At 23.2% G+C, this 25,151-nt stretch overlaps 1 protein-coding gene across 12 annotated transcripts in view; it reads right to left on the bottom strand.

Moving 5' to 3' along the window:
• The window catches only part of LOC129614490 (neurexin-1), a 298,435-nt gene that overhangs the window by 263,939 nt on the left and 9,345 nt on the right, over window positions 1-25,151 (bottom strand). For all 12 annotated transcript variants that reach the window (XM_055529111.1, XM_055529112.1, XM_055529107.1 and 9 more), the window contains exon 3: window positions 2,620-2,753. In XM_055529111.1, the coding sequence (XP_055385086.1) occupies window positions 2,620-2,753 (134 nt within the window). The remainder of the gene's footprint in view (window positions 1-2,619; window positions 2,754-25,151) is intronic.

Genomic DNA, 25,151 nt, shown 5'->3' with positions numbered 1-25,151 from the left:
TGCATAAATCGTTCATCCTAAATATATGCAATCCTAGAAATAGTTTTGTAAATGAATAAAAATAATTTTAATAGTGTAATAGGTATACATAGACTGTATTTAAAAGCAGAATTTTCCCTTATTGAAGTGAAAAGTGCTACAATACAAACCAATGGTTTCACCCAACTTTATTTTTTGCTAAGTGTTCGACATTTCGGCCTTTAGACCTTTATATTGGGCATATATTCGAAGATTTATTCTTAAACTATACATAGATTTGAACGTTTTAGTTTTTTTAATTCTTATACAATGTTACATTTAAAATATTTTGCATTCAAAAACTAACTTACTTAAAAAAAATTATAATATTGCATTATAAGTTCCCACTTTTAAGAGTAAATGGAAAATGTTAAATCAATTTTTTAAAAAATAACTATCAGAAAAATTTTTGAATTAAATTTTTAAAATTTAAAAATAAACTTCGTTATATTGCAACTTTTTATTATATTGCAACTCACCAAAATTTCAAATATTTAAAATTTCGAGCTGATGAACAGGATTTTAGAGTTGAATGTCCTTTCTTTGTTATGATATTGAATAGACGACTTTGTTTGTTTTTTTATTTCACATTTTAAGCCTAAAAAAATATCACTTGAATAGAATCGAATGCTTCAATGGATTTTTTTTTAGCATAGATTTAGTTTAGCGTATTATTTCGAGTTTTTTTTATTAATTTTTAGTTCGAATAATAAAAATAATGAAATTTTTCAAAATTTACTAACATTAAGTATATTTGTACGTATACAGACTAGTGCATAAAATATTTATAGGCACCTACATTGATATTCTAAAAATTAATATAATAAAAAATTGGTTCTTCAAAATCAACACAAACATTTATACACAAGCAAATATACATAAATAACGTTATAATAAATAGTTATACCCACCAATAAAAGAAATTTTTTAGTTCTAATAAATAATCATATAGTCTTAAACAAGTATTTTTGCTCAAATCCTTGTAAAATAATAATAAACATTGGAAATATTCATTACAACACTAATACAATTAATGTCTATTGAATTGTAGTAAGTATTAAAGCACATCCCTAATGTCTGAAAATTACAATAAATAATAAATTTAAAATAAGAACGATAGCCGCAAATGGCGATTAAAAAATAATGGAAATGAAACAAATATTCAGTAAAATCAGTTGAATACTAAACAAATGCTGCAAATTATTATATAAAATAATGGGAAATTTCAAGCAATGATTTCTAATAATAAGTTCTTGATTTGTTGGAAGTTTTTTTTTAAATAATCATTTTCTTTTAGAAAAATTTGAAAAGCCTTCGTACTCAATAATGTTACAGAATTTTCTGTTAAGTCTTAACTTCCATCTATTAAGTCTTTAATTATAAGTAAACAGTTGTGGTGGCATTAACATGTACTGAAAATTTTTATTGAAGCTAGGAAACACCAAACTTAATGAAGTCCAAATTACCTATTGCAAATGATATTCCAACTTAATTTCTCAAAATTAATAATATAGCTTTAAAATTTTGAAACCTCTATTAAACCACTTTTATATTATTCCCAAAAAACAATAATTCTTGATGAAAGAATTTGATGATTTTACTGTTATTTTTAAATAACGTTACATTAATTCAAAAAAAAGAAAGACACGAAGTAAAATAAATTGTAGTACGAATTCCTTGAAGATTGAAATAGCAATTTAAAAATATTTTAAAATAATTTCACTTGGTTTAGATCTGAAAAATTTATTAATCCCGTGAGAAAGATTACTTTCTTTTTGTCTTTTTACATCCGCTTCACTGATTTTCGATTCACGTTTATACTAAAAATTATATTTACAAAGTACTACAAAAAAAAAAAATAAAAAATAATAGTTTTAGTTATAAATATTTACTTTTTACTACAGTTTTCATTCTAAACAATATTTTGTATAGAAACTGCACGTAAAATATCACAATCAACCATACAAGTTAAAATATAAACTCATCTACTTAGGTAAATGGTTTAGTTGGAGATTTTATAGAATATTTCGTTAGAATCAAATCGATTTTATCAATTTAAAGAATGAAATGAATGCTTTTCACATTGAATTGTAAATAACACATTATAGGTGTATTGTGAGACGTTGTGCACACAGGAAATACAATAAAAATATTGAATTTTTTTAACAAATATTGACAACATTTGGATTATCCATTTTGGCAACCGAAAATTTCATAATACTTTATTTATCAATTTTTCAATTGGATAAAATTATTTATTTACCGCATCATTTTTTCCACTACAATTATATAAGAAAAATCAGGAATTTTTTAATCCTAAATAAGAAAACTTAACTTTTTTATAGGTCTTTTAATAGAAAATTCTAAATCTTCTTTAATAAAAATGATAAAAAGCAGTTGATTTAATGAGGAACTTTATTGAAGCTAACTTATCAAAAACTTAATTTGCTAAACTCATTTCGATTTCTTTCTCAATTCACTAAAAATTTATGAATATTTTCTAAATTGCTAGACTGAAAAACCTTTCGAGTAAATAAACTAATATTCTTTGTTTATAAATTTAAAAATATATACATGGAATATGATAAAGAAAAAACTTACCATGTTGGCATTCCTCCAACAAATACGTCCGAATTTGTAGCAAATTTACCAAATTGAAATTCTTTACCTCTTGATGTTCGACTTTGTGTCACGCCATCAACAATAAGTGTTGTAGTTTCATCATTTCGTAGCACCTAAAAAAAAAGAAATAACAAGTAAATTAACAATCCTTTTCTATTATTGTCATTAATTATCACGAGGACATTAAAATAAAAGGCATGATAACAAGAGAAAAACGGAATTAAAATAAATGAGAAAATAAAATACACAGGTAAAAATAGAATTTGTACTTAAGTATCAGTGCAATATTATGCACACTGCACGTTGATGGATAAAATTAAAAAATATGTGGACATAATTTAATTTTAGTAAAATTAAACTGAATTTAATTTAATAAATGATTTTTTAATATAATTAATTACAGTTGTATATGCAAACATGTTTTTTTGATTTTAGAAAAAATATGTGCTTTATGTCAACTATATGTGAATTTAGTACTTGTCAATAATAAGTATTGCATCACCAAAAGTGATGTTATAAGAATTTTGCATAATGTGTTTTTAAAATTCACATAAAAATTATTCTTGCATTTTATATTTACAACATATTCCATGAAAATGTTCCAAAACAAACAGCTTTTGTGTGCTCCTATATTTGTCATTATAATGGGAATGATACATACTCCATATTCACAAAACAAAAAGGGAAATGAAACACTGCCATTAAAAACAAGCAAGAATAAAATAACTAAATAAAACTTCGAAATAGTGAGTATGTCTCAAACCTACACATAAAATTTTTTTTTTCATCCAGTTGACTCTACTTCTTTTACATTTTTTTCTTATTCTTGTATTTTTCAACTTTAAGGTGACGAAGACATCAAAAAACTTTCTTTGACTTTTACAAATTAATTTTTACATTGTAATTTCATTTCATTGCACTTTTTTTCCTCAAAATAAATTGTTGTTTAATTATTAACATCAGAGACAATTATAGAATAAGAAACGAAAAAGATTAATTGAAATAATGCTCAAAAGACAAAAATACAAGTATAAGGAAAAGGATCAAAAAGCAAAAGTTTTTAATTATTTCTTTAATTTGTCTTTGTTTGAGGAATACTGAAAACTCATTTTATATTTTATCATTAGCAAAATTCCATTGCTAGATTGTTGGTGGTGCCGATACATATTACTTTTTTGCGTAACAGATTGAATATTATAGTTTGAATAATTAATCTGTTGGCAACTTCATAAGCATTATTTTGTCAATTAAATTATCCAAATTTAAATGGTAAGGACTAAGGCTGATGACAGCACAATTCTTTCTAATTTACGGTTTTATATATTTGATTTGAAGGACAATACATTATACCTTTAATGTAACTTTAGAAATAAATATTCGAGGAGAAATGATATTTGTTGGAACAATGGTGGTGTTAATAATTTAGTCGTTTATTTTTACTCGCTATTGTAACCAAATATTTGGAATCAAAGGAAAATTGGTATACAATGTATGTACATTATTTTTGACAGAAATTTTAGTTCCTTTCAACTTTTATTAAAAAATTTTTGATTATAAAATTTTCTTGGATTTGTTGTTGTTATATGTACACGTATGCTAATACATATGTGTACGTACTTTATACACATAACACTTCAGTAGATACAAAATTTAAAAAAATTTATTATGCAACCGCAGTCTTATAATTAAGATTCTATTAGCATATCAAAATTTAGTTTTTACGCTTTGAAACAATATATAATTCGAGTTCGATTTTAGAAGGATAAGCATTATATCTGTTATACATATTATTGTCTTTAAAAGAAAAATTGAAATAACAAATATTATTTGCTGCCGTATATAGACATAAATGTTTATTTATAGAATTTATGTATATTATTTTATTCACGTAATTGTATGTTAACACATAAATTCATACAGAAAATTTACTTCCATTTCGTAATAAAAACTGTAAATCAATGTTTATAAGAATTTTATGGGAATTATTTATGGCCTGTTAATCGTTACTTTTACACCAACCAATCTATAGTTATATGGTTTCATATTATTATGTTGGTTTCTACCTATTTTCTAAAAGTTCTTGCACGTTTATATTTAATATAGGTATCTCCATATTTTTATAATATAATATTATGTACCATGTAAATGTTTTCAATGAGAAAAATTATAAGGAAAATTAACAAATAAATAAAAATATGTATTATAATATGTGTACGCACAATATTTATACATAAATGAATAAGTAAATAAAGAATTTTCCTTACTAATTTAAAATATATTTAGAATTATTTCGAGTTTATTATATTTCGTTTTATTTCTTTAACCTATAGCTTGTTAGATAGATATATATGTAGTTATATCTGTATATGTAATCATTTCTCTACGTTAAAAATATATAAAAATTTATTTTATAACAATATTAATTTTATTTGGGCTTTGTTTTTGTACAAAAATTATTGGAACATAAAAATTCCTGAAATATATTACTTTTAGATTCCTTATTATAACAAATACGAGTATTAAAATCTCATTCATCAAAATATAAAATTTTGCTGTGTAACTAAAAATATATTTATATGTTAGCAACTATGAGAACATAATGCGAATAAAAGTTACACAAAAAATTTAGTCATTCTTCATCCTATAAAATAATGACTTGTAATATTTTTGAGATGGTCGAAATTATGTTATGAACTAACCTGCATATATAAATCTATTGATTAAATAAATATTTTTTGAAAATTGAAAGACATTAACGTTATATTATTTAAATAAATCAAATAAAAAAGGAAGTATCCATCTTTTTTGAAAACATTGTTTAATTGTTTGAAAACTATTAATTTATTGTAAACTATTAATGTAAGTTATGTATGTATATTGTTACCGTGTATCAAAATCAAACTAAAACTATAACTAATTCCAAAATGAATCTTAAAATATAAAAAAATATATTGGCTTTGTTAATAAATTACATAATATCGAAATTAATTGTTTATTGAACTCAATTACTTTGCTTCGAATATAACTTCAAATAGAACGGCTAATAAACTTTAATTATTAACATCTAATTTCTAGCTTATGGCTGTCTAAAAGATTTTGTAACCAGTAGATTCCGATAAATTTCATGAGGTGGCTTACAATAATATATAGTTATATTCTGCCAAAAACTCCAATATACAAATCTACCAAACAATGTACATATGTAACTTATCACATTCAATTTCTACTCTAGCTTCAATTTCTAGTATTTTATGAAAAATTGAGCTTATAAATTACAAAAGAGGAATAATATAGTGAATCTAGATTGATTTATATTTGATTTAAAGTTTAATAAATTATTAGGTACCTACATACATAACTTTTTCCAATTTGAGTTTTGATAAGTAACTTTTTGCAATTTGACAAGCTGTGCGATAAAAATTTCGTTTTGTAAATTATTACAAGTTTTGACGAAGATTTCAGAAATATAATTTTTAATTTAATCTCTGAAATATTGATGAAAAACATCATATACTTACATATATATATAGTAATTGTGTAACTATATAGGTATTTATTAAATATTTAAGTTTTTTTTATGTAACTAGGTTTTTTAATTGAAAACCGCAATGCTTAATCTTCATATATAACTTCAAATTTACGCTTTCTCTTTTTTTGTTTTCTTTGACTGTATTTACTTTAATAAAATATGATTATGTAGATAATTTTAATTAATTAAACAATAGTCCTTTCTTAAATTTGATAAAAAATTTTGATAATTTAAAAATTTTTAGAAAATTGAGATAACCAAAAATTTGCACTAGACTTTTAATAATTGTTCTTATTTTAAATAATTCAATCAATTTGTTCTTAACTTTTTGTTTATGCGTAAAAATTTCAACAACACTGGCTGAATCAATTGAAGAAGAAATGTACTTCAGAATAACATACTAAGAAAGATACAAAAACATTTTAATAAACCTAACTCTTAAAATACAAGTAAGTACCTATTTCTCTTGACATAACTACATATTTGATATTATCCAGCTTCTTATATGTGTTAATAATTATTATATTCATAGAGTGTATTATAATATGTACATGTATACATGTTATATGTTATGTATATCTTGTTCAAAAATAGTAAAGAAATCACTTTAATAAACGTGCTAAGCTCTGATTATTCTGTACAAATACATTATTTATGTATGTACAAATTTATGTGTACAGTTACACATTGGAACTTATATAATAAGTTATATAATAATAATTATAATATCTTCATTAATTTAAAAATAAAATTCTTAAATTCTTCTTGAAACTATTTTGTAATTTGACTACAAAATTTTTGAAAAAAGAAAAAAGAAAGATGAAATTTTTAAAAGTATTTTATCAAACAAATTGTATCTTCTGTTTTATAGAAATAAATATTGTTATTAAAAAAAAAAATCTTCTTTAACATTTTTATTAGTATTACAAGAATATCAAAAGAATTTCATACCACATTTGTATACTATAAGCTCTTTTTCATACCTTTAATTTTTATAGTATTCTTCTGTAAAAATTTTGTATGTTTATTGTACAGCTCCGAGTTTCAGGTCATATAAGAAATTTTTAAATTTCTGTTCTAAAAATAGTTCTGCAATAGTTAAAGCTAATATAAAAGTTAAGATTAAAAACACGTGTAGCATTTTATTTCTACTCAAAATTAATATTACTTCAATTTTTCTAATTTAATAATTAATTTAACAGATGAATTATTTTAAATCGTAAAACATCCAATACTACGCAGTATAAATAGTTGCATGTAAATTACCATTGGAGTTGCCTCATCAACCATTAAAAAACGAATGAGATAGAAATTAGAAAAATAAGATTAGTACTTGGCAATATTTTTTTAAAAGTTTGCTTTAAAACATGTGACAGGGTGAATCAGAGTTATGATGAATTCAAAAAATATTTTGTGTTATTTATTATTCATTACTGTGAAATACATACATTATGTATTGTAGGTGATCTTTGTTATTTATGTTGATCAAAGCTGAATGAAAAAGAATACTATTTATGTGACCATTAAAATCACATTTAATTGTGTGTCAAATATGAAAATCTTTTATGATCTACCTATTTTAAACTGCCAAATAAGTACAATTTCGGACATAACTCTTATAAATTCAAAATTTTTTTCAAAATATTTATTTTCGGCATGGAAAACTAAATTGCCGAGTAAAAATAATTGACAGTAATTTTAGTTTTACAATCTCTATTTAATTTAGTACAATTTTTCGAAACTTTATTGTAACAATAAAACTTTTATATAAAAACTATGAAACCGCAATATTTTTACTTTAAAGAAAAGAATCTATTTTTTATTATATACGAAATAAAATAACACAGAATATAGGTACAAATATATATACTAATAAATTTATCTATGTATATAATATTAAGTTGAAGTATAAATTTATATATATGTATATAATATATAAAAATATATAAAAAACAAGAAAAAATGAAATATAAAAATAAAAGGAAAATTTTGAAGAGAAAATTTTCGGCATTTTCCAGAGATAAATTATGATTTGCTGTGGTTGCACAAAGATTCTTTTATGCCTGCTCTGAAATAAAATTGTTTTCTTTGTGTATGATTCTTTTTTCCTCCTGTTTTATTTTTCTATTATATTTTATTAATAGTTTAACATTTACAGCTACATTTATATACTATGCATGGTATTAATATCAGAATATGATACCGTATATACATATATGTGTGTGTTTGCAAAGAAGATTTTGTTTTTTATATTCTCTTTTAACTTTTCATAATGGTTTCAAAAGTTGATTTCATATTTTATTAAATTTTTGAAATGAAAGTAGCTTTTCAAAAAAAAAAAAACCAACAAAAACAATCATTATCCCATTTATAACCTACAATATCAAAATGCTATGTGCATTCAACCTTATTATGCAATTCGATAGAACATTATTATATACATACATACGTTATATACGTAACATAATTGATACTTAAATGTACACAAGTAAGACAATAGTATTGTTCTTTGTAAAATAATTCTGATAAATTCATTTTTTTTTCATATCTAAAAATTTATCAAAAACGCTATTTGAAAAAAAGGTCTAAATCTTCATAATGAATAATAAATGAATTGCAAAAAAGGAAATTGATGGAATTTAATGGGGTTTCCAAAAAAAAATAGACGTCTATAAAATTAATATTTGCAAAATTTTAATCCTAAACTACAATGTGATTTGAATGCTTGTGCTTGCAAAATATAAGTGTATACTTATGTAATACACAAGTATACAGATTAACAATGTTTTAATTTTTAAAATTTCTTGAACCTAATTTTTGAAATTTTGTGAATAAAAGTAGTATATTAGATTTTGTGATTGTATTATGTTTATAGTTACACACATTATTCTATATACACATTATGAGTGTGTTTATAGAATAAATCATAAGCAATTGTTCACATATTATATCATATATCAAGACATATATAGTTGTATTAGAATATTAAATTGGCGTTTTTCAGAAGCTCTTCTTATTCTTTTTAGTACTTTTCCAAAACTGCTTTGAAAAAAGTACTCATTAGTTCCCCTTCTTCCGTCCGTCCGTGGACATGTCAAAATTTTTATATTGTTTTTCTCTAGACCTGAGGCCGTTAGATTTTGAAATTTTAGCAGCTTTTAATACTAATAAATAGTTCATTCCGTTAGGAGAAAATTTTTTTCTACCCCTCTCACGTTGTCATCCCTTAAAATTTGAATTTTTAGCACCGAAACTGCAAGCTTTTCCAAATTTCTATAAATGCAGAAAGCTAACAGTAAATACCATGTAATTATTTTTTTTATTCACGCAAATTCGAGCATCAAGTTAACGTCTCTTTCTTTTTTTTTTACCTCATCCTAAAAGTATGCAATCTGTGAAATTTTTTCTTATGTGAATGAAAGTAATTTTAATAATGTACTACATAGATCGCTAGTTAACATTTGTTTGTAACATTCTATCACATAGCTTTTTTCACTAATAATTTGAATTTAACTTAATTTTTAATGGGAATGAGTCCTAAGCTATCAAATAAAAGTTTTTTTTTATTATTGTACGGAGGTAACTTTTTATTTAAAATTTCATAAATTTCATTCACTAAATTTAACGTCTAACCTAAAAACAATAAAAATGAAGAAAAAGAAATATTCTAACCAAAAAATATATAAGTATAACCAAAATTTATAATTTTTTCTGTTCTATTTTCCAATTTCTTAGAGCGGTTATATAGTTTTTCCTTTTTTAACATTATAGTGATGCTATCAGGGTTATGTATGAACTTTAAATATTTTTCCACAATTTGCATAAATTTTAAATTTTATTATTTTTTTTTATTTATGTACATAGGTTTTCACCTTAATGTAAAAGTTGTTAACCATACAATACCATTATTTGCACATACAAATTTAAGTAACGTATGCTCTGTGTATTGTAAAGCTTCTCATAAATTTATAGCTACTCTTTTATTATTAGCTAAGCGAAAACTATCTAACAAAATAGGACTAAAATTGAATTAAAGGCAAAAAAAAAAGTAAAAATTTATATAGGCATAATGTACGTTAAAATGTAAGGTAAACAAACACCAATTTTAATAAATTTAACATAGTTTATTAAATTGTGTAAGATATAATAAAAAATTTTAAAATAGTTCAATTATTAATTACATTATATAGTATTATGTACTTATATACATATATAATGTATACTACACGAACTGAAATCCTGTGAAATATTAATATAGTAAAATGTATAAACAGTTCGTATATAGGTACTGATTAAAATTGAGCAAGAAAGTCTATTGCAAATTTTTTAATTAGTGCAGTAAAATTATTGCAGTTTGACATTAGCTAGTCTAGTACCTCTTGCAGCTAAATGTACCAATCTTTCATATCAATTATACTTTTCAAATTTACACCATCCATTTATATTTTAAGATACAAATGTAAAGAAATCAAACTGGTAGTTTTTGTATTGGTATAAATTAAAGCAAAAAATGCATTACGCATATAAGTGATGATCGTTTTTCCCTTAAAAAAATTTAATATAATTTTATTCCGAAATTGATTCTGCATCTGTATATAATAAAACATTTATTTAAAATCGTAAAAAAATCCTTAATCATATTTATTTTAAAAATATATAAACAGGATAACTTACAATTTTTTTTCTTTTACTCCGATCCTTTTGCATAAGCAATAAGGAAGGTATTGTATAATCGTATTTTTTTAGCTGAAGTGTTGGTGATCAGAGATATTTATATAAGAAAAACAAAATGATATACTACTTTTAACGGGATTTTGGTTCCAATACTAGTTACAATACAATATTTTAGTACTTCTTTAATGTAAAATCAATATATATTCTCTAATTGAGAAGTCTTGATGCATAATTTTTGTAAAATAAGTAAATCAGGGCCCATTAGCTTACCGAATGCCCTATACATGTACAAATTTGCACATTATATAAGGAATCAAGAATTATAAAAGAAAACAAGATAATAACAAATTATTAGTTCACATATATTAAGTGTATTAATTTGTATTTCTAATATTCTAAATTTCTGTCCGTAGAGCAAACAAGTTACCAGTTGATTTACAACCACATATTTATAATAATATTCAGATTAAAAAAAGGCTTTCAGTCATGTTCCGTTCACATCCGATTTTTTTCCTTAAAAGCGCAGAGCGACATATGTAGTACATCACCGCAAAGAAACAAAAATGGCAACTACATATAGTTTTACACATTAATGGAATAAATTATACGTGCTCAAATGAATTATAAATTAACAACATATGCACGTGCATGCGTCTTATGTGTATATAAATGTGTATTATGTAAGTGTATGTATACATTTACATATGAAGTGTAGGAGGAATACCTGTAACAACAACTGCTCTAAAATAAAATAACCTTCAATCTTAATGCTTTTAGATTTTAACAATTTTTTTTTCACTGCTTTTTTGATTTTCTTTTTTTTTTTAAATGAAAAAAGCAACAAACAGGTTTCACCCTCATACCTTTCTTTTCGGGAAATTTTATCAAATCGAAATGTGGTTATTTACTATATTAATGTATGTATATATATTATGTGTAAAAGTATAAATTTACCACAATAAATGCGCACATAACGGTAGATTATACATAAAATATATACTTAAAACGAATTGTTTTGGATCAAGATTTGATTGTGCTTTTGAGATTTATTACTGTAAAAAAATTAAGGAAAATGTTATAAAAAAAAATGTTATAAAATGCATATAGGTAACGTATATGTATAAGATTATAATAAGTGCACACACACACATGTTGTGTACATTATTTTCTTATGTATACAAATAAATATAGAAAGTCAATATTATATCGTATATCTGCACAATATTGCTTTTTATCCATAAAAGAAAATAATATACTGCAATACATATACAAATGCTTGTATGTTACATTATTCAAAATATATACACACGCATATAAATGAAAAAATAATATATACAATCTCATGGGCCCAGCTTGTGGAATGATTTCTAATAAGAAATTTTCCAAAAATATTGAGTTTTATTTTTTTTTTCTACTTCTTTTTTCTTAAGAAAATGAAAATAACTATTTTTGATTATTATACAGTTGAATAGATCGTATAATGGTGATTCTTGAATGACCTTGAGAAAAAATAATATTGTATTATGAAAGTATAGTTTATACATACATATATACTATACACAAAAGGTATTAACATCATATTTTATTTAGTATAAGGATTATAAATTTTTAATAAAGACATTGATTTGTGAAAACAAAAAAAAATGAATAAAATAGTCGCAAATAAAAAAAATACCAAGGGATGTAAAATGTGAAGAAAATATTGGTCTTTTTCTTCTTGTTTCATAAGTTACTTGACCTATTCTTTAATAGGTCAATTTGATTCTATCCGTAAAATAATAAAATACTTTATTTTAACGGTCTTGCAAAATTCATTTGAGAAAATTGCAAATTTGGATTGAAAAAGACTTGAAGAACAAGAAAATTTGATTTTTCATCAAATTGTATAATAAAAGTTGATTTAAAATTTTATTATTTAATTTATATAAAATAAAAAACTTTTAAGTGACTGATTATTTTGTAGTGCACCCCATTTTATTAAAACATCTTTTTTCTTTTACCTTAAATCGAGCAATATTAAAGTAAATTATTATTATTATAACAGTTTCTAATCAAAAACGAAAAAATAGTTACTGGGAATAAGCTAAATTTATATTTCACTAAAATTATTTAAATATTTGATTTAATTACTATTACATACATACCTATACAGATTATTCATTGCAAACATATCTTGTCACTTTCAATTTATACAGGTTACAATAATATTGTATCTTTATGGCTCTAAATTTTATATGTACCTATATATGGAAAATTTGAATTTTTTTTTTTAAATGCAAAACTTTATATTCTCTAATCAAATATTTCAACTTAAAATCAAATATAGTCTAGTTTCATTTGAAATAAAATTCCATTATTTTTGTCAATCTTTTCTGTTAAATGAATAGTATTTTATTTTTGGAGTTGTTCAAATATCATGTAGGTCAATATTTCATTTTGAAAATGAAAGTCATTTCTATATTTGAATATTAAATGTTGAAATTTTCTTTTTTCGCTTTTATATTGAAAATGGTCAAGTTTGTGGTAAAAATTATTTGTAAATTTAACCTAAATTTTAGTTTTTAGAATAGAAAAAAAAATTATTAGAAAATCTAATAGTTTATTTATTATATTTGTACAGTATAACACACATATCATATGAATATTATATTTTTGTAAATATACGAACCATACGATATAAAATACGATATGAATATATGAATGGAAATTAAAAAGTACATCTATATATGTATGTGTGTATAAATAATAGTGTTCCTGTAAGTTTTTACGGTTTGTTAGAAAGAAATTTTATAAAGTTCACTCAAAATTTTTACAATAATTGAATTTTGGTTTCAGTGCACAATAAATTTGATGCAACAAATTTTTGTTCTTTGAATAATTTTGGAATTTCAAAATAAAAACCAAATCAAATTATATGAATTAATAGTGAATTTTCAAATTTCAGTTATCGATTTAAGTCAAAATATTTAGAAATTGTAACAACGGTTAAGCAAGTGTAAATATTTGCTTGGAGTTTTATTAAAAAAACTTATTTAAAGAAGTACGAAATTTTAGTTTGAAAATTCAAATCGAAAGTTAATAAGCTTGTTCTTACTATTAATCTTTAAAATTATATGTTCTTATAACTAGGAAATCAAATTGTAACAAACTCATGTTCAACTAACTTTAATTTTTGTCGCAAATTTTTATATTTTTAAGTTTATTAACAAAATTTACTCATGGTATTATAATCGCTGTTCGTATATCATCTTATTCAATAGATACATGCATATTTATATTTGCACATTCAAAAGGGACATTTTTACATCGCAGATTGAAAAGTAAAATTGTTTTTAACCTTATTAAATAAATAGCCAAATAGACTTTTCATGTTTGTTTTAAAATTTATGAAATAAATGAATTTAGATTTTTATTTCACTGGAACAAAAGATTAAATAAAAATGTTGTTTGGCCGCAATAAGCACATTTCTACAGATTTTTCATGATATACATAATAATAATATCTCATAAGGTGAATAAACTCTTTTCAAATAATTTCAACAATATTATTTTAAAAATTTAATTTAAAAATTATAAAATTAAATTCTAAGAGTGAGGCTTTTTAATGTGGTTTAGAAATTACTTAATTTTCAATTCCAAATAGAATGATAAAGAAAATAATTATTTTTCTTTTTTTCTTTAAGAAAAATTCTTTTCCTTTGGTGGAGTTTTGTGGTGTTTTAGTGTTCTTGTTTGTTTTTTATGTTTGTTTTATCTTAAAATTAATTCTAAAATGAAAATTCTTATTTTTATCATTTCATCTAAAAATTTAAATTCTATACTTAAAAAAAATATTTATTTTTTATAATAAAACCATCACATTTAAATTTTCCACAGACAGAATTAAATTTGATAAGTCCTAGAGGAAAAAAACTAACAACTTAAAAAAAGTTTATCTTTTAAGATTTTGTTCTATATTATATGCCAAGACTATTAAGCAAAGTTTTAGTATTTAAGGATTTGATATTTTTGGTATGTAGAATGAAAAGAATGAATATTTATTTTTTCAGAATAAATTACTCAATTTATATTTTAAGGATTTGAAAGTTAATTTTATTTACTGGAATATTTAAACCAAATTGGACTTAATATTGGCCTTTTATTCTAGCATCTTACATGTACATAAGTAAGTCTTGTCCATTGAGTTGGGAAGTTATAGCTATATTCTTGCATGAATACAAATTAAAAAAAAAACCAGGAAAAAAAAAGAACAGGTGACACATGCATTAAATCTTTTTAATGTTTCTCATGCAATTTATATTAATGAATATTATTCAAATTAAAGTTTTTCTTTCAAATTTTTCAAAAAAAAAATTTTATTTTACAAATTTGAATATTAAAATTCATGCCATTCATATTATTTCATTCTGGAGTCCCCCATTTACTGCATATTACATGCTATATACAACTGTGCCAAACATAAAATATATGTGTATAGTTTGAATCCTTTTCTTTTTATCTAATTATTTAATTATGCTAAAAATGAGTTTTCCACTTTATATGTAAATATTATGCATTAAAAATAAAAACTCAGAAAATTTATAAAAATTAAAAATAAAAAAATCTTTAAAGTAGTTTCTAATCTGGCTCGAGTTTTCCAATATTATATGAGAACATTAAGGATAAAAAGGATTTTTTATTATTCTTATATTTTAAGTTACATTTAAGTTGTAATGTATGTAAAAATAAAGAGTTATTCTTAAATTTTCAGAAAAAATAAAAAAAAAGTAAGATCTCAAGCTTTTATCTATAACCTACCCTAATATAAATGAAATTTCGGTACTGACACACAAATTTGCTTTCCATGTAAGCATACACAAATTTACAAGACTTTTTACTTTTAAAAACCTTACCGAAGTGATTTTCAAAGTACAGATATGGGTTATACTTGAACATATAAGATATTTATCTTTCTTATAATTTTACTATTACGAAGCAGTTTTTTTGCCAAATATCTTATCTGTTCAAGATCTTCTTATCTTGTATTTAAAAAATTTGTACGAAAACATGGCTTTGTTGTGCACCTAGAAGCTTTACTTGGAGAATTTTTTTTTTATTTAATACGAGTATATCAATAATAAATAATTATTGCATAGTTTTGAAGTAAGAACAAAATTTTAAATTTAATTGTCGAATTTTAATACTAATTAGGTGAAATAAGGAAAAACAACATTTCATATTTAGGTGAATTGATTGAATTTCAATGATTCAATGAAATGGAAATTTGGAAATGATAATAGTTTCGGAAAATGAAGTGATAACTTAATAATGCCTTTAATATAAGCCATCTATTAATTTTTAAAAACTCTTAAAATCGTAGACTTCCAGAATTGATATTTTAAGAGCAGAACCGATGTCAAAAATTTGGTATTGGATTTTCTCTTAAATGATCTCTTTGAAAAGTCTGATTTAAGATAAAATTTAAATTCAACGTCCCTTTTATCATTGTATAATATTTGCCTATGCTGTTCTGCTGCAGATGAACCAAGCGGCTACTGATTTTATATTTGTATTCAAAAAAACACCATTTTTAGGACTCTGTTGAGCTATAACTTTTAAGTTTTAATATAATTCTAAAAATAATTTTGTTGAGCCCGAAATATTGTAATATTATAAATATTATATTTTTCGTATTAAAATGCAGCTTAAAGTACAACATTCTTAAAATAAAATTGTTCAATTAGCAAGCAAAAATTTTAATTAGATTCCTTTAAAGTTCTCTTCGATAAAATATAATTTAAAGTCTTTGAGCTTCGTTTATTCAAAACTATTGATTCAGATTTATAAAATTTCACCAATAATAGCAATCAAATAGTACAACAATAAATTTAGTCTGTAATTCCTATTTTATTTGATTAAATTTAGGTTTATAAAACACCATTGTTATTTATTACCATAGATAGGAAAATTTAATAATAGATATGTAAAAATTTTAAAAAACTATTAAATTTTTATGTTGAAATAGATTTTCACAAGTCATTCAAATAATTGAATTAATTAACAAAAATGAATTAAAATAAAAATTAGGGTTAATTTTGAAAAGATGAATGAAAAATTATAAATTTCTGCTTAAAAAACGAATTCAAATTGTTCGCCATGAATTAAAAAGTGAATAATGAATAGAATAAAAATTTATTCATATTATTTTAAAATACTTATATATATATACACGTACACAGTAACATATATTTACACAAATACATTTACAATATAATAAATTCATAAAAAATTGCATTAAAAATTAAAGAAAAACTTTTATAATGAAATCAAACACAAAATGACAAACAAAAGAAAAAAAAAATAAAGTAAAAATTTTTTTTTATTTTTTTTAAGTCTTATTATCCTTCAGCAGGTGGTAAATTAACTTAAGTTTTTTCTCCTATATAAAAATGGTTCTCATTACAATTTTCTTTTTGTTTTTTATTTGAGCTAGTTTTTTTCTTGTTGTTTTTTTATTTCTGTTGCTGTAACATAATTTGCATTTTCCTTCACAAACTTTAATATAATTGAGGATTATTATCTACATTATAATAATGTATGTACATACATATACATATAGATATACACATATTGTATGAATATAGATGCGATGCACATTTTTTATGAATTTTTATTCGTATGAGTATGTTTGCATCCTTATTATAATATTATAATATAATAATATAAAATGTGCTGACGAGTTCAAGTGTATTAATATTGCATTATAAAAGAGTAATGTGTACAGGAGCATTTTTTTTTAATAACAATCATAATGTATAGTTCTCTTCCCTTTAAAAGTATGTGTTCTTCCATTAACAAAATAAAACGTGTAAAGGGAGACTTATATGTATAGAGCTCTTAAAAAACAAACGTTTCTGTATTGTGTCTTATGCGTAAATTTATTAAAAACTTATTTTTAAAATATAGTGAAAACTTATGCACATTTTCTGCACATTTTCTTTTTTAGTAATATTGAATTATGTAATATCACATTGCTCAGTGGACACTTTAGGCGGAATACACGGAATATTCTTAAAAATAATGATTTATATATGTATTATTAATTATACATATAAAATCAGTGCCGCATAAATTTCGTTTGAAAAGTTTTTAAACTATATTTCTGCAAATTTTCAAATCTTTTGCATCAAATGCAGTATGCATCAAATTTTGTTATCTAAATACTATAAAAGATCGTCTTAAGAATCTGAAAATTATTGAAACTTCAATAATTTTACAAAGTTTTTCTAGCAAAATCTAAGAATCTGTTTTTGAAATTTGTACGAATTAAAATTTGATCAGCATTACCATCGCACTTACATTTCTCTCTTCAAGTTAAAAATTTTTAGAAAAATGGTTAATTTATCGAAATAAATATTTCTTAAGTAAACTCTTACTTGTTTTAGTATTGTGTATTAGGTATTCAGAATGAACAGTATTGTTAAATTTTGTACAATTCGAAAACTAAAACTGAGGTGACATACTAAGCATGCTAAACCTGCTATTACTTACCTTAAACGCTTTAATAGAAGCATAAATTTTTAGTTTTATTGCTATATTTTAAATCATTACGGTGTTGGGTGCATAAATTTCTATTGGTATAATGCATATAACATTATGCATATTATAATATTCCGTAAAATAAATATTTGCAATGAGAAAATAGATAAAATTCTGCTAAAGCGACATATTGGGAATAAATTTCAATCGTTCTAGTTTTTTTTTATGCCAGAATTTGTTTTACTTTTGTTTCTTCAGATTTTTCTCTTCTCTTTATTTTTGTTTTTACTTCTAATGTTACATTGTTCTCTCAATTTTTTATTTTTTCTGTTTTTCATCCTTTATACATAAATATTACATTTTATATTAAATTTAAGTGTATAGCTACATGAATATTATACAAAATGCATAATACCTATAAAATTTTATTATATTCTTATATTCTATGTTTGGTGCTCGTGTACAGAGTGTTGGTTTTTATATAAAATGTGATAAAGAACTTTTTCACCAAATACTGAAAAATTTGCAGGTGGTGTTCTAATTGAAACTAAGAAAAAATTTGTCGAAATAAAATTTCTGGTTTGAATTCTTCTTGAAACTTTGCAGATGCAAAAAATCCCCTCCCAGACTTCAACTCTGCAGATATACAGCAAAACTATATAAACTTTAGAGTATAATATTTTACATGCACAAGAATCTATAATCAATTTCAATATTTTACAAATGCGAAAATCAATTTAGTCTTTTATATTTATAAAATGTCAAGAAAATGAGCATTTTGAGCACAGAAAAGTTTGTCATGCTTGATTTTAGTATTATCCCAGCTGATGTGACAGTAACGTAAATGTATTGAAATAAAAATTCCAGTATAGGGTGGTCAAATATCAAAATGTTATTTTGTTGTAGTGCTTGAGCTTCCCGAATTTTTTTCGAAATGACAATAAACACAATTTCATACTGTAGTCTAAATATTATACTGTATATATTAGCACAATTGAAGTTAGGGACTATTTCGAAAAATTTTTTGTAAAAGTTATAAATTGAATTAAATAATGTTGCCGGTTGGTTTGAAAAAAGTTGCTGATAGAAGTCATAATTAAATAAATTTTAATATTTTGGCAAATAAATGTAAAATAAATTGTTTTTTGCTATAATTTTTTTTTGCATAGTCGTTAATTTTATATCACGCTGCTTACTATAACATATCTGCATAATTTATATTATATTTAGTGAATCTATAGAAATAAATGTATATTTAATATTATATTCATGAATTTTTAGTAAATTATATCAGAAAAGCATATTTATAAAAATATTTTCTAGGATATCATTTCCTTATATTCTTTTTAGGTATCGTCGGAAACTTTCTGCCACCATCACATAAAAACATTTTTTTTCTCAAATATTATAGAACAAACATTTAATATAACAATATGTAGAACGATTGAACATTAAATATGCAAAAAATGCATACATTATACAACATTTATATATGGAAAAAAATATATTTGTGGTATTGTTATGAGTATAAAATGGTTCAACTACTACTTTATATCGAGTCTTGGAATTGCAATGTTTTAAAAAATTATCCTTTAAATAATAATGTAAGAAGTAATGGAATCACAATGTATACATGCATATAAATAAGTGCATAGTGTACTATAGCTATTATAATGTATAAGTCTAAATATTTTATTAAGTATATGTTAAAAAAATATGTACAAATATAGGATGCTTATCCGGAGTCAGGAACTGAGAAATTATTTTATAAAAAAAATGTTTTTTTTTTCTTGTTTTTTCTTAATTTTGAATACTAGCATACATATATAGTATAAAAATATTATTCAGTAAGATAGTTGATTCGAAATCTAATGGACTTGTTTTAAATATACTGAATTAATGTTGAATAACAAAAGCTCATACATGTACCTAAATCTTATAATATATACTACATAATATTATAGAAACGAACTCCACATAAAAAATGGTGCATATTACTGCGGAAATAAAGAGTTTGAACAGTAAAATTGTTCATCTTCATTTTTATAGTTAAGATATCTTAAAATTTAGTATATACTTTTCCCCATTTAAAAAAAGAAAACTTCTAATTTACTTATGAAAACAAATTTTCTATATAATTTTAACCCACTATATATGTAGTATTTCCAAATATTTTTGGCATGACTTGATCTACTTAAATAATATTTTGCATTATAATTTTATAGTCCGTGTATATGTTTCGGATTCTTGTAAAAATTGCAGATAATTTTTTTTTTGGTATCAAAACGCCGATTAAAGTTGATGACATAAAGACTTTTTTAAGCTGTTTCAGTAATAAAATAAAATTTAAAGAGAGTTATTAAATTTTTTTTATGACGAACAAATTCTCTATCTGTAAAATAAGATGTGGCAAAATTGTTTGAACGTCGGAGGCATTACTTTCTCCACGGCCTAAAATAATTACATATTTGCAAACCTAATTTAAAAAATTTCTTTAAATAGTGTTTTTAACCACAAATAAATGCCTACTTAATAAACAATTTCTATTGCGAATATTTCTATTTAATAAACATTTTGTTTTCCCGCCATTTTATTAGTATTCAACTTTGTGAGTGTTTATCAATTACCAAATTAATTATTAAAAAAAGAAAATTTTCCACTATAGAGAAATTAAAAGTAGCATTTATATATGAATTTTTTATTTTAATGTTCCCTTGAGCAATTAAGTATTGTTTTTCAAATTTTTTTTTTGTGATTATAAGGTTCACTCACTTGAAATTTTATTGAATGTGAAAGGAAAATATGTGTGTATGTAATTTAAAGTAAATTATATCAATTAACATTTATAGAAAACATTGACAAAAACGTGCAGAATAACTTTACTAAATTTATAATTAGAAAAGTTTCAACCCAATAATATAAAGTGTTGTGTTGATTTTAAGTAAATTGGTTTCGTATGGCAGTGCTTTCAAAGGTTTTTTTAGAAAAATTTCTTTTCAAAATGTGTGAATGCACATTTCATATACAAAAATTATTCTAGTGATTCAAAATTAAAATTTATTAAAAATTAAATTAATTTAGAGTAAATTTAAATTAAAAGGCATTCTTTATAGAGCCGACGCCTTTCTGACGAATTGGGCCTCATACAGTTCGAAGACAACTAAGGAAATAATTGAAGAAAACACTGTTGGAGCACTTAAACAATGTTACAAGTTTCCGACAGGCCAAGAAGCTTCAAAATAATCGCAACGAAAGGCTTAATTTAAGGAGATTTAGTAGAATAATGGGGATGTGTAGGTGAGGATGCTCACTAGTCACTGATGTCGAGTCTTGTAAAGTCGCTGTCGACTTAGAAAACATTCCCAGCAAGGTAGGAAAAGAGAATAATAGCGATTAGAGATTCTGTGCAGAATGGAGACCAATTCACTTTCCCTGTGAGTGTGTCACATTTATTCACAGGAGAAGAAAGGCGTTGAGAATTATGTGCTCACTGCGGAGGCTGCCTCTTGAGCTTTACAAGCTGTTCAAATTTAAAGGAATGGTGGGTCTCAAGGGAGTGCTCAAGAGGGTGTAAAATAGATCCATATATACCTCAGTCATTCAACGTTACGTCGATTGTCAAGGGTTGATTAAAGATTGACGTATCAATTTTGATTAAAGATTGACTTATTGTTGCCTAGTAACATGAAGCCAAATCTAGAAATTGCATATAATTTTACATTTTAAACCATCGCCTATTGGCCTTCCTTAAGCTTATATTATATTTATAAAATTTCCTTAGCCTGATTATTATTGTATATTTAAATTTTATTAAATTTTTTTTTTATTTTTCAATAACACACAATATCTCATCATTTTAATATGATTATTATTTATAAATAAGTGAAAACAGAAACTTCAAGTTCATTTGTTTCACACCTAAAAAAACATAATATCAATGTGACATTTAAAATTTGAAAAAATAATATGACCTTTATAATAAAATCCGAATTACATATGATAAATTTCTTTAATATTATGAAAATATTCTATTGACAAGCTGACATAAAAAATTATACACAACATAATATAAAAGATGTGTAAGTATTTTTCATAGAATAAAATTATTATTGTCATTAGTGTTCATTATGAATACATAGAAAAATAAATTCTAACTTAGACCTAATACCCAATGTCGATTTAACATTATGAATGTGAAGGTTTTTTTCCTTTATAATTGGTAAATAAAGCGGAGATATAATTTCCGTTTGTCATGAGTATTATTGGATTTTCTGATGCCAGAAATAAAAAAAAAGCTATCATCACTGTAAATAAAGTTCTAACAAATATCATTAGATCAGACTTGTGAAAATATTTATACTCTAAAAAAATTCTTATAAATGGAGTCGCAATTGAAACGCTACCAATTTATCTAAACCTTGGAAATTAGTTTTGGATTTGAAAAATTTAAAATTTTGCTGATAATTGACAGAAATTGTGTTCAGTGAAGATTTCCACGCTGCTTAAAGTGTCGTCCTTGATAACATTAAAAATCAAACCAAAACTCCAATTTTAGTCAATTTTATTATTTTTATGTTAAATATGGATTGGTATAAACGTCGTCTTTTTTAAATTTGATAAGTTGATTTTAAAAAATATACCTATTAATCGTGTATTTATTGAAACTGACTTACGGTGATAAACCAGTTAGTATTCGATGTCACAGTTTTTCGTATTTTTGACCATAACACAGCAAAACAGGGGTTTTCTATATATAGTTTACCAAATTTTGTTGAATTTGAATTGAGGGTTGAAGTTTTGTCTTGTTATTTTGATAAATTAACGAAAGTCGGACTTGACTTAAGTGACAAATACTTTTAGGTATACTACAACAACATAGCAGAATTTCAAACTAAAACTTATTCCACAAATACCTACTACAATATTATTATAAGTTAAGACATCATTTACTTTTGATTCGCTAAAAATCTCTTTTTAAAAACATTTTCCTTATATGCAAACTATTTTAAATTATAAATATCTTTTCCCTCAAGTTTTAGTTCTATTATTTTTCTTTTTGTAGCATATTCTGAAATTTAAAAAAATAGTAACCGCTAACATAAAATTTTAGTTTATAATGCAAACCCCGCAACATATGCAATTTTATTTAAAATATTTTCAAAAACCTCAAAATTTTTTATTTGTATAAGTAAAAATATATTTCATGCCTTATTATTTCTAAAACACTTCGGGCATGCAATTACAATTTTTAAGTTTATAACTTTAAGTTAACTGGACCGAATTTATTATTTATTTTGTATTCTCTATATATTATGTTTAACTATTTAATAAATCCGTTGAACGATATAAATATACATATATAAAAACATAAATTACTAAACAAAATTAAAACAAGGACAAAAATAAAATAATGGAAACATAAAATGAAGAAAAACAAAAGTTTTTTTTTTGTTTTATAAACCAACTAGAAGCAGTGAGATTTAAATAAGTCAAAATTTGAGGTTAAAATAGTTTTCCTTCTACAAATTCTTTGGCAAGAGAAAATCTTTATTTTCTGGCCCCCTTTTCATTCCATATTTTGTTTTTGTTGTTTTTATTAAAATATATGGAGAAAATAGTTGAAATTATTTGCGAGGATATGTGGCATAACTTTGTGCGGTTATATTTTTTAACATGATGTTTTTTGTTATGGAATTTTTCTATTTGGAACTCTAGAGAAAACATAAATTATTTAACAAAAAGTATATTATATAGAGGAAAGGGAGAATTAAAGGACAAATAATGTGAAAAGAAAAAAAATCGAAAACAAATGGAAAACGACAAGAAATTTCTTTTTATATTTTCATATAAAAAGAATATTTTTATATAATAACTTTTTATATTTTTATATTTTTGCATTTTCTGCTTATTTATTTTATTCAATTTTTCTTGTTTCGTCGCCATTTCTTTTTTCTTTTGTCAGAAAAATGTTTTTGTATCGAAATTTTCTTAACATGAAGACTTTATATCACATGGTTTGATTTAAAATATATTTAGTTTTATGGCATTTATAAAATAAAATATAAATATATATAGCAAACATTACTGTATAAACTGAAAAAATAAGACATTGCCTTTAAATAAAAACGACAATATTTCAGAATGCAAAAGCTAGAACAATTATTATTAGGATGCTTACATTATTTTTTTAAGGATAACAAATGCAAATTTAAAGCCAAAAAGGAAAAAAAAAACATGTTTATTATGGCAATATTTTGCATTTTTATTTTTAATTATAATTATATAGAATATAGTATGTTATATGTATTGTTGTTAAAATAACAATAAATATGAAAAAACAAAATTATATTCATTCTCATTTATTTTTGCAATTTCTGATGTTAAGCTTAATTTATATTTTATAAGAACATTCTAAATACATTCATAAGATATAGGGTTAAAGCACTCTGTTTATGGTTAAAAATAAATACATTGAAAATGTGAATAAAAAAGTTATCTATATAAAATATTTTATATGATTCTCCAGTGGTGTATGATCGCTGATCAAAATCGGTTTGCAGATTTCAACTAAAATTTGTGCATCATTTCTAATAATTTCGAATTTTGAAAAAATTTAATTTTACTTTTCTAAAAATATTGTTCTGTTCTAAATTTTTAAACATAAAATTTTGCATATGTTTAGGCGAACTTAAATTTATAATAGAACATTAAACATTGTGTACGTACGTTATTTTTTTCTAAAACACTAATTAATTACCTATTTTATACGACTCCATCTACAATTTCTTTC

Source organism: Condylostylus longicornis, unplaced genomic scaffold (assembly GCF_029603195.1).
Source record: "Condylostylus longicornis isolate FDR11 unplaced genomic scaffold, ASM2960319v2 ptg000110l, whole genome shotgun sequence".
Taxonomy (NCBI): domain Eukaryota; kingdom Metazoa; phylum Arthropoda; class Insecta; order Diptera; family Dolichopodidae; genus Condylostylus; species Condylostylus longicornis.
The sequence above is the reverse complement of the archived record's forward strand: the minus strand, read 5'-3'. Positions and strand labels throughout refer to the sequence as shown.